At 40.3% G+C, this 13,565-nt stretch overlaps 1 protein-coding gene across 2 annotated transcripts in view; it reads left to right on the top strand.

Moving 5' to 3' along the window:
* uggt2 (UDP-glucose glycoprotein glucosyltransferase 2) overlaps positions 1–13,565 on the top strand; it is a 372,492-nt gene that overhangs the window by 102,401 nt on the left and 256,526 nt on the right. For both annotated transcript variants that reach the window (XM_060826541.1, XM_060826542.1), the window contains exon 10: positions 7,952–8,051. In XM_060826541.1, coding sequence (XP_060682524.1) covers positions 7,952–8,051 — 100 coding nt within the window. The remainder of the gene's footprint in view (positions 1–7,951; positions 8,052–13,565) is intronic.

Here is a 13,565-nt window from a genome sequence, read left to right on the forward strand (position 1 = left end):
TATCTGCTTCATTTTCCAATCTGACCTATCACCATCAACCCCACCTTCATCTACCTATCACATTCTTAGTTACCTTACCCCAGCCCCCCCCATTTGTTTCTCAGCCCCCTTGCCCCACCACACATGCGTGTAAATACATGCACGCACACACCCACTCTCCTGATGAAGAGCTTGAAATGTTGACCCTCCTGCTCCTTTAATGCTGCCTGATTGGCTGTGTTTTTCCAGCACCACATTTTTGACTATAATCACTGTCCCTGTCCATATTAACGAAATTCAAGCCCCCTCATTATACTCAATTTTTTAAGTTCCATTTGAAATTGCCTGCAAGTTTTTCCTCTGAATGAATTGGGGTGGAATTAGAGTTCGGGTGAGGATTACACCGAAGTTACACCGAATTTGTAATTGTGTCCTTTTTGTTCCTTAGCTGAAGTCAATTCGATCCTGTCCTTAAACACCATCCTTTTTCTCCAGCATTGCAGTGCTCTCCTTAAACACTGTCTTTAACTTTTGATTTACTATCTTATCCAAAAAAACTTTATACAGGAATACTTAACACCCAGACCCTGTTATCAGCACAACATCTGTATCCCACCATATAATCTGCACCTCTAACTCCTCAATTTTATTAGCACCACACTTTTCAACTCTTTGTATTCACATACATGCAATGTAACCCTGATTTATACTTGCTACTTTCTCTCTTCCTCCAACTCAACTTATTAACTTACTATTCTCTATTTTAGCACTAGCTGCCTCTCCCAGCATTTTGTGCACCCTGGTATTGTTTCTTGATATTTTCTCCTGGTTCCAGCACATTCTGCTACGTGAATTTAAATCCTCCCCAACAGCACCAGTCCGATGCTCTGCAAGGTGATATCTATCTATTTTGTACAGGTTTCATGCCCTCCAGAGCCAGTTCCAGCATAGCAGAAATATCAAGTCCTTCCCCTGTACCATCATTTCATTGTTTTATCTTACATTTTCTGTACTCTCTTGTATGTGACACTGTCCTGCTGGCTAATTTTTTCAACTAACTTGTGATTGTAGGACCATATCCCTTTTCATTTTTATGTTGTTGGTACCGATGTAGATCTCAAGCTCTGACTGTTCACTCTTCCATACAAGAATGTTGTGCATTCTTGTGTCATCCACGATTCTGGCACTAGGGAGGCAACATGCCATCCTGGAGTCATGTCAATGGCCACAGAATGCTCTTCTAACCAAGGAGTCTGCTATCACTCCTGCTCTCACTTATCTTCCTTCCCTCATATACAGCAAGGCCACATATGATGCCATCGGCCTGTGTCTTGCTGCACTCCTTCGAGGACTAATCACATTTGTCAGCGTCCAAAATGGAAGCCAATTTGTGAGTGGGATCCCTGGGGACTTTGCTACTTGCCTGTTTCTCTTCACCTCGCTGGCAGTCACCTATTCACTATCTGCTTGCCTACCCCTAACTTGTAGTGTGATCACCTATCTCTGTGTGCTATCCACACAGTTCCCTGCCTTATCAATGACCACAGCTACTGCTCAAGTTCCAGAACCAAAGTTGTGCAGTCATTGATACTTCCTGCATGTAAATTCATCTCAGCCAAGCTGTTTCACCATACCTTTTTTTCTTTAAACTTAGTCTAACTTTACTTTTGTACCATTTCCTATGAACTGGAAATTTGTAGAGAGTAGAAAAAATTTCCCCATACCACAATTTGGATTCCTGTCCTGTACCTAGAAATTCTCATGTGCTGGTTTTCTATTTTTCAAAATTACTGACTTGAAACACAGTTTCTTACAGCAACTGTTCAACAACCAGGTCAACTCAGGACTTTACTGCAATGTCACTGTTGGTACATTCCTCCACAGCAGAATAGTCTTCTAGAGGTCCATCCATCTCTACCTGTATTCCCAAAAGCAAGAATGAAATTTCTCCCCACTTTCCATGACCTTTTTAAACTTGCTCCTCCATTGTCTTGGTGCTCTGGTTAGAATGCAACTAAATTTTCCTAATATTTACTGTGTTGCATGAGATTTCATTTGACAGCTATTATACCAGAACTAAGTTTCCAAAATTCAAGCACATGAAACAAAGGGAAGAATTACAAGGAACACTGAGTTAAAAATCACACAACACCAGGTTATAGTCCAGCAGGTTTAATTGGAAGCACACTAGCTTTCGAGCGACGCTCCTTCATCAGGTGAGAGACTACCACCTGATGAAGGAGCGTCGCTCCAAAAGCTAGTGTGCTTCCAATTAAACCTGTTGGACTATAACCTGGTGTTGTGTGATTTTTAACTTTTGGACACCCCAGTCCAACACAGGCATCTCCAAATCATAAGGAACTCTGAGGTCATGATGCATATTTAACTGGCATCAATAATTTATCTGCTGCCAAATGCACCCTATTATAGTGTATTGTTTTTGAAAACATTAAGCTTTTGGTATGAGAAGGAATGAAAATCTACCCTCAGATGTGGGTCGACAAGGGAAAAAGATTATCAAGAGTAGCTGTCCCATGGCTATTGACCAAGAGGGCTTAGACAGGTAATCCCAAACTGAGATATATTAACAGGGACAGGAGGGGAGGAAGGTACAAACAAGATTAAAAGAGGTGAACCATACCATCCCCTTGGGGAAGATCTGCATCAACATGAGGCAAAAACAAGACTGTCGGCGCTGAGACCACCACAAAACACAACAGTGGGCTGTGGGAATACGCTGCCTCTACTTGTCCATTCTACAGAATGGCTCTGGGATTGGTAAAGTGTTCTCATTTGTCACAGGTCGTTCAGACAGTAAGAAATAGGAACAGGAGCGAGCTGTTTGGTCCCTCCAGCCAGATCTGTCCGTCAGTAGAATCATGGCTGATCTGACATTTGCCACATCCATTTCCCTGCCTTTTTTTCTGTAACTTTTGATTCCTATAATATTATTTCTTTCTTTGTCTAATTAACTAATGTATCATATCTAAAGTGCTGCTTTTTGATAAACTACTAGAAAATTACTACCAAGTTGTTGACTGCTTGCATCAAGTAACTGTGATTAGGAGCCACCTAAAATTAACAATAGTAGGGCAAATAAAGAAATAAAGAGTATGTCTACTGAAGGTTACAAAGTAAGCAAAATCATTAGTGACAGTTGTTGTCTAGAAACAAAAATGGCAACACAGCCACACACGTTATGATTTAAAATTATTGAACTCCACGAAGAAGACTGTAAGCAGGGAAGACATTGGACTGGCAATGGCAGATGTTTCTGGGGGTAATTGAGGAAACATGGCAGAAATTCATTCCAAGGTAGAAGAGACACATTAAGGGAGGATGAGACAACCATGACTGATATGGGAAGTCAGGTACAGCATAAAAGCAAAAGAAAGAGCGTACAATGTGATGAAGATTAGTAGGAAGCCTTTTAAAACCTGCAGAGGACACCTAAAAAGCAATAAGGGGGAGAAGATGAAATAGAAGGGTAACCTAGCCAATAATATAAAAGAAGATTGTAAGAGATTTTTAAAAATACACAAACGGTGAGAGGCAAGAGTGGTCATTGGATAACTGGAAAATGAGGCTGGAGAAGTGGTAATTATATAAAACAAAGAAATGACAGAGGAACTGAATAGGTATGTTGTGTCAGTCTTCACGGTGGAAGACACCAGTAACATACCAGAACTTCAGGAGAGTCAGGGGCAGAGATGAGTATACATCACTAAGAAGAAAGTGTTGGGGAAAGTGTAAGGTGTGAAGGTAGCTGAGGAGATTGTGGAGACATTGGGGGTGAACTGTCAGCAATCACTGGAGTCAGAGAAGGTCACACCACCCTTTTTTCAGCACGGAAGGAGGGAGGCAGAAGATGGGAAATTATAGGCCAGTTAGCCTGACCTCAGTTGTTGGTAGGATTTAAGAGTTTGTTATTAGGGATGACATTGTGGAGTATTTGGAAGTTCATAGTGAAATAGGGCTTAGTCAGCATGGCTTCATTAAGGGGAGGTCATGCCTGAGACATTTGTTACGCTTCTTTGAGGAGGTAATGAGCAAGTTAGATAAAGAAGAGCTAGGGACTATGATCTGTTTGTTTTTCCAGAAGGCCTTTGACAAGGTGCTGCGCAGGAGACTGGTAAATAAGGTAAAAGCCTATAGTGTTAGGTGATAATAGAGTAGCTGCTGTGGAAAGGAAGGGGTTTTGGACACAATAGAGTGCTGTCATGAGGAAACCAACCAATTAAAGTGCTGAAAATGGAGCTCTGTTAACCTGTCCTTTACTGTTGTGTTAATTATTGAAATAATATGCTTTTTGGCACGTTTGTAACTCATTTACCAGGAAGTAACTTAACATTGCCCTGCACATCTTGATAGTAAGGAACATTTCTAGATTGTCACATTGTAAATTGTTTTGCTTGTTTAAAAAAATACTTTTCTTTCACAATTTCAAGCCCGATCTGCAGCATTCAACTCAAATTCAGGTTCTTCTCACTCTGTGTGTATAACAAATCTACCTCATATATTCTCTGTGTAACAATTGGATTTATATCTTAGATCTGGTCTTTCTGAATATGCCAGTCCAACCTTACTGTATTCATTCAACCATCTGACCTTCAATGCCATGTATTGTTGTGGTTAATCTGTCAGCAATGATCCCCCTGCAAAAAGATTGTTCAACATCTTCTCACTCACTATTTCTGCAATCTTTCACTAACTTCTGTGCGAGTCATGATGTGAAGGTGCCGTGTTGGGCTGGGGTGGACAAAAGTCAAAACTCACACGACGCTGGGTTATAGCCCAACAAACCTGCTGGAATATAACCTGATGTGGTGAGATTTTTGACTTTCTCTGCAAGTAACAAGGATTGAAAGTTTATTGATTATTGATGCCATCCTTGTTTTTTGGAAGTGGTTATCAATGTCACAATTTGCACTTATTCCTGAGAATTTAGCAATGGTGAAATATCAGTGCTAAAACAATCACCTAGCATTTGGAATGTGTGAACAGTTTTGGACTCCGTATCTAAGAAGGGAATGTGCTTGTCTTGGATGGGGTCCAGAAGAGGTTTACAAGAATGGAATGAAGAGCTTGTCATATGCTGAGTGGTGAGGACTCTGGGTCTGTACTTGATTTCTGTATTCCTGTACTTGGAGTTTAGAAAGATGAAGGTAAATTGCATTAAAATGTATAGAATATCGGCAGACCTGGATAGAATGGACATGAAGATGTTTCCACTTGTAGGACATAACCTCAGAGTGAAGGGACAACCATTTAGAGGCAGCATGGTGGCACAGAGGTTAGTGCTAGGCTTGTAGCCTTGGGTGATTATCTGTGTGGAGTTTGTACTTCCTCCCCATGCCTGTGTGGGATTCCTGCAGATGCTCCAGATTCCTCCCACAATCCAAAGAGGTGCAGGTTAAATAGATTGGCAATGCTAAATTGCCTTGCAGTGTCGAGAGTTGATGGGCTGGTGTAGGATGGATTAGCCAGATTAAATGCAGTGTTATAGGGATAGAGTGGGAGTTGGGTGGGTCTGGGTGGGATACCCTCAGAGGGTTGGTGCAGACTTAATGAGCTGAATGGCCTCTTTCTACACTGTTGGGATTCTATAGTTTTGGAACTGAAATGAGAAGGAATTTCCTCAGCTAGCTGTTGGTGAATCTGTGGAACTCATTGCTGCAGAGGACTGCGGAGGCCAAGTCATTGAATGTCTTTAAGACAGTCGGATTCTTGATTAGTATGGGGATCAAGGGTTACAGGGAAAAGGCAGAAGAACTGGGATTGAGAAAAGTATCAGCCATGAGTAATGGAGCAGACTCGATTAGGCAAATGGCATAATTCTGCTTCTCTATCTTATGGAATTAATCATACTTCTCGAAACTCAAAGTGAAACTGGAAATTAAACATCTCCCTCTTTCAGTTATAGGTGTTTTCCTTGAGTTTGAAAAAGGTCCCACACACCTCTAACAATCCATGCATAACAATCCGAAATAAACAAAAGATCACTACTGATGCAAAAATTCACGTTCACTCCAAAGACAGGCCTCAAACCTAGTTTAAAATAAATGATCATAGCTACAGAAATACTGATAAGTTAATTTCTCACTTTAGACATACAGGAAGCCCACCAGTTACTAACTCAAAAGTCAGAAACCCAAATTTACTATATATATATATATCACACACATAATATATATATTACAATTTATATATATATAAATCCTACAGTTTACATCACTGTAAGAAATGTCTGTTTGAAAGTCTGCATTCAGCACACAGTTATAGTATTAACTGCTGTACCTTGAATATGTTTTGAAACATTCAAAGCCTGCAGCTTTAACATTCTTGTGCTCATTAGACAATTGCAAAAAGGTATTAAGTGTGGTGGCTGCAGACATAGTAAGACATTGGATGGCTCAGGAACCAAGCTAATAAATTCATAGGATCTTGATCTGATATTGGAGGTCATGATGGAGTAAGTCCAGAAGAGAAGAGGTTTTCTGTATCCCGATGAGTTGGATGACATCCTGTCCTGCTAACCCTCTCCCCAGGAACAGACAGGACTGCTCTGCCTGGCTTCATGTTCTCCTTCCATTCTCATCCAGACATAGGATGGCCCTAACAAGGTGGTAATGACTTCTCATCTTTCTCATGGTGACTTCCAAAAGGCAAAGTGCTTTCTCTCTTTTTAGGGAGGAAATCTGTACAATAAATGCTAGAGTGGCATTGAGACCTTGATAATGTGTTCTCAAAAGTCTGCAGAAGTATTTTGACATCCTCTTCACAGCTTCAGCAACAAGACAACATGAACTTATGAGTATTCATTCAAGCAGCATTGTAAATCTTAATGCACTTTCTTCACTTCCAGTTACCTGGATGTTGTTCAGGGAGGATGTTTGGTCTAGTGCTGTAGAAACTGAAAATGTGTTGTTGGAAAAGCGCAGGAAACTGACGAAATGTAGAATCTCCTGTTCCTTGGATGCTGCCTGACCTGCTGCACTTTTCCAGCAACACATTTTCAGCTCTGATCTCCAGCATCTGCAGACCTCACTTTCTCCTAGTGCTGTAGAAGTTAATGGTCCTGAGACTGTAATAAACTCCATCCAATTTGATGGTATCATAAAGACTTGGGTAGAGAAAGTCAGAATGTCTTAGGATCTCAGAAGGGGAAGACTGATAGGCACAAGTCTTTCTGTAGTCGTGGTAATAACATTCAATTAATGTAACGTACCTGATTACTGTCTTCCAGTAAACTATGTTGTGCTTAAGATATGGACTTCTTCCTGTTAAGAATCACTAGTGGCTTTCCTGTACTGCTGTAAATCAGGTTAGCCCTTAGACCAAGTCAAGCATATGGAATAATGGCAGTAAACCACAAGGTGATAGTGGTTGGAGCACATGCAATATACTAGGCCTTAGAATTCAATACATCCTTGTTAATTATTCTTTGAATATTTTAAGTGAAATCAGCCTCATATTTCGCCTCCTTTCTTTTTATTTTTCATTTAACCTATTTTCCTAATCAATCTGTTCAGGGATGTTATTGCAGACCTCTGGGGGATGTGGAAATTGAACCCAAGTCACTTCATTCAGGGGGTAAGGACACTACCTCTGTGCCACAAGCAGGCCCGATGTTGAGCCTATTAACAGTCATTCCTTATTTGTACTTCATATTTATCAAGTTGGCATCTTGCTCTAAACAAACCTTTCAGTTCAAGTTCTGATCTTAATCACCTTGGTCAATCTTAAACAAGGAAATGAACCACTGCAAGTTGACCCCAGTGTCTCCTTACCAAAGAACAAATATTTCTTTGTCATTCATTTTAACGTTTCCACTTCTGTGTATTTTAAATGCAATCAGGATAACTCTTCACGCAGGTGTCCTCTCCAAGCGCTGGGTCTAATCTACAGAATTCCTTCTTAATTGTTGGAAGTTGCTAACAATATTCTATGATCTCTTTTGCTTTTTTTCTAGATCTAAGTTTTCAAGCAGCAGCTCGCATTCTCTCTGCTCCTGTTTATGATGCTTTGAAGTTAATGCGAGACTTTAGTCAGAACTTACCAACAAAAGCCAGGTATGTAAATAAGCATTATCAATCTATTTCAGCCTGAATGTGTGATATGGTATTGGTTCAGAAAGGAAAAAGTGTTTGTAATTTATATAGCTATATAAAATATATATATTCATCCACAATTCTGTATAGCCCATCAGTATAGCATCGCTGTCAATGGAAGATGGGAGTATCAGTGTCCCCTTTGTGGCACACTCTACAATGCTCCTGAGAAGGCTGGATTCATGGAGTAGCATTTCAAACATTAAGAAGGAGAAATGCTACTTGGAAATGTGTGCCAGAATAATAATCAACCTGGAAAATGTTCTTGCAATTCATCCAGAAACCTTTGTTATCTTCCAGAATTCTCTTCTTATTTTGTCTCAAATATGCTTGTGAATTTATTGTGTATATTGAAGCCTGAGATTGAATCATTTTTGAAGCATTTGAAAAGTGTCAGTGGATTTTAGGTCATTATTCTAGAAGGTGGTGTGCTACTCCATGTAGTAGGAGGATAGATAATAGTTGAATGGAATCTTCCAGACATTTTTCATCAAACAGTGACAGAATAAAACAATTCAAGGACAACGTTTCTGGAGGAAAGGAGAACTGAACATTGAAAGACTCTCTTTTCCTCCTCTTCAGTTGTTTCATTTAAGTTTGTTTGAAAAGCTTAGCATTTTCTTGATCATATTTTATTCTAAGTAGGGCTAGCGTAGGGCTAACACTCAAAACCAAATGTCGAGGTGTGGGGTGAAGCATAGTGCTGACATCCATTGAGTATTTCTCTGGTATCTCCTAGAGACTACACAGAAAAACAGTCAGTCAGCAATGTCTTTTTTAAATAACTTTAGAATAGCTTTTGGATGAAGGTGGAGGAGAATACTTTCTACTGGAAACTCTTATCTCTATTTTGAATTGTAATAAAACAAATGTTTTTCATGTTCAGTACTGAGAAAGGTAGAGTTAAACTGCAGCTTCCCAAGATAAGATCATAAGAAATAGGAACAGGAGTAGGTCATTCAGCCCTTGAACTTGCTCCATCATTCAGTAGGACCATGACATGACTGACCTGACATTCCTCATGTGTACACAAACACATATATACACATGCACACATGGTGAAACTACAAAATCATAAACACTGTGGGAGTTGGAGAGCTCAATTTTGCATCACCATCACAAATCATACAACTACGTGGGTTTGATTGTGTCACAATGTTACCTGTACAGCAAAAACCAGTCCTATGTTCGCTGGTTGAACCCAGGGTCTGTCTTTTTTCTTCTGTTTTAGAATTATTTCTTTCAGCATCTCTGAATCCAGTTTTTCTGCTCTTTTGACAGTAAATTGGAGACAGCAACTTTCCAGAGAAAGGGAGAGACAGAGATTGTTGCAGTCAGCTCCGAGGGGCTTCGTTGCTTCTCTGTTTCCATTCCCTTCACAGTGTTAAGTTACAACCTGACTAATCAGAATTGTTATGTTGAGCCCTCTTGACCCCACAACAATGGTGCCAGTTCATCTGGACTCAATGTCCCTAAAAAGTGACATTTTCTCATTTACATCAGTCAAGTTCACTATTTTGCTAAAACAACTCCTTGCGCATCTTCTCTTTTAAAACGGTGCCTGTTGTCCTCATTTTCAGGCAATAGACCTAAATAAAAGGATATTGTTTCTTACAAACCAAAGAAAATATTATAATTTTTAAAAATGCAAAAGAAAACATAGATTCTTATGGCAAATCTTAGTCTGACCCAAGAGGGTCATGACTTTAACTCACTTGTACAAGTTTAAGGTAGATAAATTAGAAATCCTTTCTTCATAAACAAATATTTTAGTACGTAATCAGCAATCTGGGTTTTAAAGAGTAGTTGTCTACTGCATATCATCCACAAACACAGAAAGCTTTAGAAAGAGCCATCAGACTCTCAAGAAACTGATTTAAGGCGTACTCTCAGAAATACCCACAGGATTGGGAAAAAGTGTTAGAATTCTTCCTATTTGATTCCAGAGATTTCTCACATCTTTCTGCTGGATTTAATCCATTTGAATTGGTCTATGGTTGTAAGCTAAGAGTTCCATTCAAATTTGTTGGTGAGAAAGTTTTAAGGGGAAAGTCAAATCCACATTGTTGGATTCTGTCCTTCTGTTTCTCGACTCACAGGACCATGTAAAGTAGCACGAGAGCATTAATGAACTTCACCAGCAAAATTGAAAGAATCTGCAGAAGATCAATTCAGGCAAGGATCAATGTAATGGTGTGTATTCAGGGAAAATAAATTTTCAGAGTAAACCTCTGAAAATTAAATTTAGTGGTCCATGCAAAGTAGTTGGAAGGGTTAGTGAAGTGACTTATCTGACATATACTCCTGATCATAGGATGAAGAATCATTTATGTCACGTGAACATGTTGGAGCAATATCAATGCAGGGAACATAAGAGAAATGTGTCAGGCAGTAGACGAAATGGAAGATGACAGGGACAATAAGAGTGAAGAAGAAGTAGATGTTCACAAAGTGAAACTCATATAAACCACTTAGTCACTACTGAATTGCTAGGTCAGATGGATAACAAATGATCACATTTAGAGTGAAGTCAATGAGAGTGTCGAGTAAGATTACTTGGGAAATGTAATTACACTTTTAGAGGTACACCTGGAAGTACTATGTTAGCTTAGTATGCTGTGGACATGGGAGAGTCAACAATAATGAAGCAACATTCCTATCAGGAGAAATAAAATCGCTTGTAAATAGTGGGCAGCACGGTAGCACAGTGGCTAGACACTGCTGTCTCACAGCGCCAGAGACACGGGTTCAATTCCCGCCTTGGGCAACTGTCTGTGCGGAGTTTGCACAATCTCCCCGTGTCTGCGTGGGTTTCCTCTGGGTGCTCCGGTTTCCTCCCACAGTCCAAAGATGTGCAGGTTAGGTGAATTGGCCAAGCTGAATTGCCTGTAGTGTTAGGTGAAGGGGACTGGGTCTGGGTGGGTTGCTCTTTGGAGAGTCAGTGTGGACTTGTTGGGCCGAAAGGTCTGTTTCCACACCAAGTAATCTAATCTAAATGGAGATGTAGTACCTCATCTCTTTCTAACACCGATCTGTTGAAGCGGTACTGGAAAGTATCATTAACATCAATTGCCAAAGAAATATCTATCTTTGTTACAATATCGAGTGATACCATTTGGGTTTAAAAATGCTGCAGTTATATTCCAAAGACTACCGAATTAACTAATTGCTGACGTTCCTAATATTGTAGATTATTTAGATGATATTGATGGTATAGCAAAATCTGAGATTAACAGATTTGTGTAAAGCAGTTATAAGACCTGTTTAAACAAGTATGGTTAGCTAGCTTTGTGACCAGGAGAAAGTGAGGAATGCAGATGCTGAAGATCAGAGTCGAGAGTGTGGTGCTGGAAAAGCACAGCATGTCAGGCAGCATCTGAGGAGCAGGAGAATTGACATTTCGGGCATAAGTTTATACCTGAAATGTCAATTCTCCTGCTCCTTGGTTGCTTTTCCAGCTCCACGCTCTCAACTAGGTAAGTAATCAATCTGACCAAGAATGAATTTGCAAAGGGGAAGGTAACATCCAGTGCAAGGTAACTTTGTACAGGTAGGTAAAAGCACAAGTCAAGAGTGTGGTGCTGGAAAAGCACAGCTGGTCAGGCAGCAATTGAGGGGCAGGAGAATTGACGTTTCAGGCATAAGCCCTTCAACAGGTGACAGTACAAGGACAAGTATGGCCAAGAACAGCAAAAATGAAGGGTCTAATAGATTTTCCCCATTTTAAAATCTAAGTGGGGAATCATGAGATTTTGTGGAATGAGTGGAATTCATCAGTCACAGAGTCGTACAGCAGAGAAGAGACCCTTCAGCCCACCATGTCCGAGCCAACCTATCGACACAAATCCCACCTTCCAGCATTGGTCCATAGTTCTGAATGTCATGACATGTCATCCATGTACTTTTTAAAGGTTGTGAACTTTCCTGTCTCTGCTGCAGTACAGTCCAGATACCCACCACCAGCTGGGTGAAAAAAAATCTTTCTTCAAATCCTTTCTAAACCTCCCGTTCTTCACTTTAAAATTATGTCTCCTCATTACTGACAAAAGAAACTGCAGTAATGAGGGAGAATGTCTCAGGAGGCTGTTCAAATGAGGCAGTCTGGGTAGAGCTTAGAAATAAAAAAAAGGGTGCTTCCCTTTAATGATAGGGAACTTGATTGTAAGGGAACTGACAGGAGATTCTGTCAATTTGTTGTCTCTTTGATACCAGGATCAGGGGTGTCTGAAAGGAGCTGCAGGACATTCTGAAGGGATAGGATGAGCAGCCAACTGTCAAGGACTATACACCATAGTCCTTTCTGACTGACTTAATTTTGTGTTTTGAAAAGGTGACACAGTAGCAGCACCGTGGCTCAATGGTTAGCACTGCTGTCTCACAGTGCTAGGGACATGGGTTCGATTCCAGCCCCGGTGTCTGTGTGGGTTTCCTCTGGGTGCTCTGATTTCTTCCCACAATCCAAGATGTGCAGGTTCAATAAACTGACCATTCTAAATTGCCCATAGTGTTCAGGGATATGTAGGTTAGGTGCATTTTTCAGGGGTAAATGTAGAGTAATAGGGTTGGGGAATGGGTCTGGGTAGAGTACTCTTCAAAGGATCAGTGTGGACTTATTTGGCTAAATGGCCTGCTTCCACGCTTTAGGAATTCTATGATTCTATATTGTGAGGGTAGTGCTTGATGTGGTTTACATGGATGTACATGAGGACTTTGACAGGTGTGACCTGGAAGACTGGTCCAAAAGGTAGGAGTCTGTGGATTTCAAGGCAAGTTGGTAAGCTGGATCCAAAATTGGCTTGCAAGTAAGAGGTTAAATGTTATTGTGGAGGGTTATTTTTGTGAATGAAAGCCTGTCACCAGGTGTTTACCATAGAGATTGGTGCTGGGATCCTTGCTGTTTGTTATGTATATGTAAATGAACAATTTGGATGTGAATGTTGAAAGTATAGTTAGTAAGTTAGATATGACAGGAAAATTGTTGATAGTGAGGAAGATAGTCAAAGGCTATACTCTGATATTGATCAACTCGTAATTAGGCAGAGTAATGGTAGATGAAATTTCATCCTGAGAAGTGTGAGGTGATATATTTTGGGAGGTCTGATGTGTGAAAGATACACATGTGAATGGTCCCAAGGTAACACTGAGGAATAAAGTGACCTTGGTGTACAAGTCATAGATCCCTGAAGGTATCAGCACAAGTAGACAGGATGATGAAAAAATCATAAGGGATGCTTGCCTTCATTAGCTGGGCTGTAGAATATAGGAGTAAGGAAGTCTTATTACTGTTCTATAAAACATGAGTGAAGCCACAGGTGGAAAACGTCATGCAGTTCTGTTTGCCACACTATTAGAAGGAGGTGACTACACTGGAGAGGATGTAGAGGAGATTCACCTTGACGTTGCTTGGGATTAAAAACCTCACTTATGAAACAAGACTATGTAGGTTGGGTTTATTTGCCTTGGAGCAGAGGAGGC

The sequence above is a fragment of the Hemiscyllium ocellatum genome, chromosome 6, assembly GCF_020745735.1.
Source record: "Hemiscyllium ocellatum isolate sHemOce1 chromosome 6, sHemOce1.pat.X.cur, whole genome shotgun sequence".
NCBI classification, from domain to species: domain Eukaryota; kingdom Metazoa; phylum Chordata; class Chondrichthyes; order Orectolobiformes; family Hemiscylliidae; genus Hemiscyllium; species Hemiscyllium ocellatum.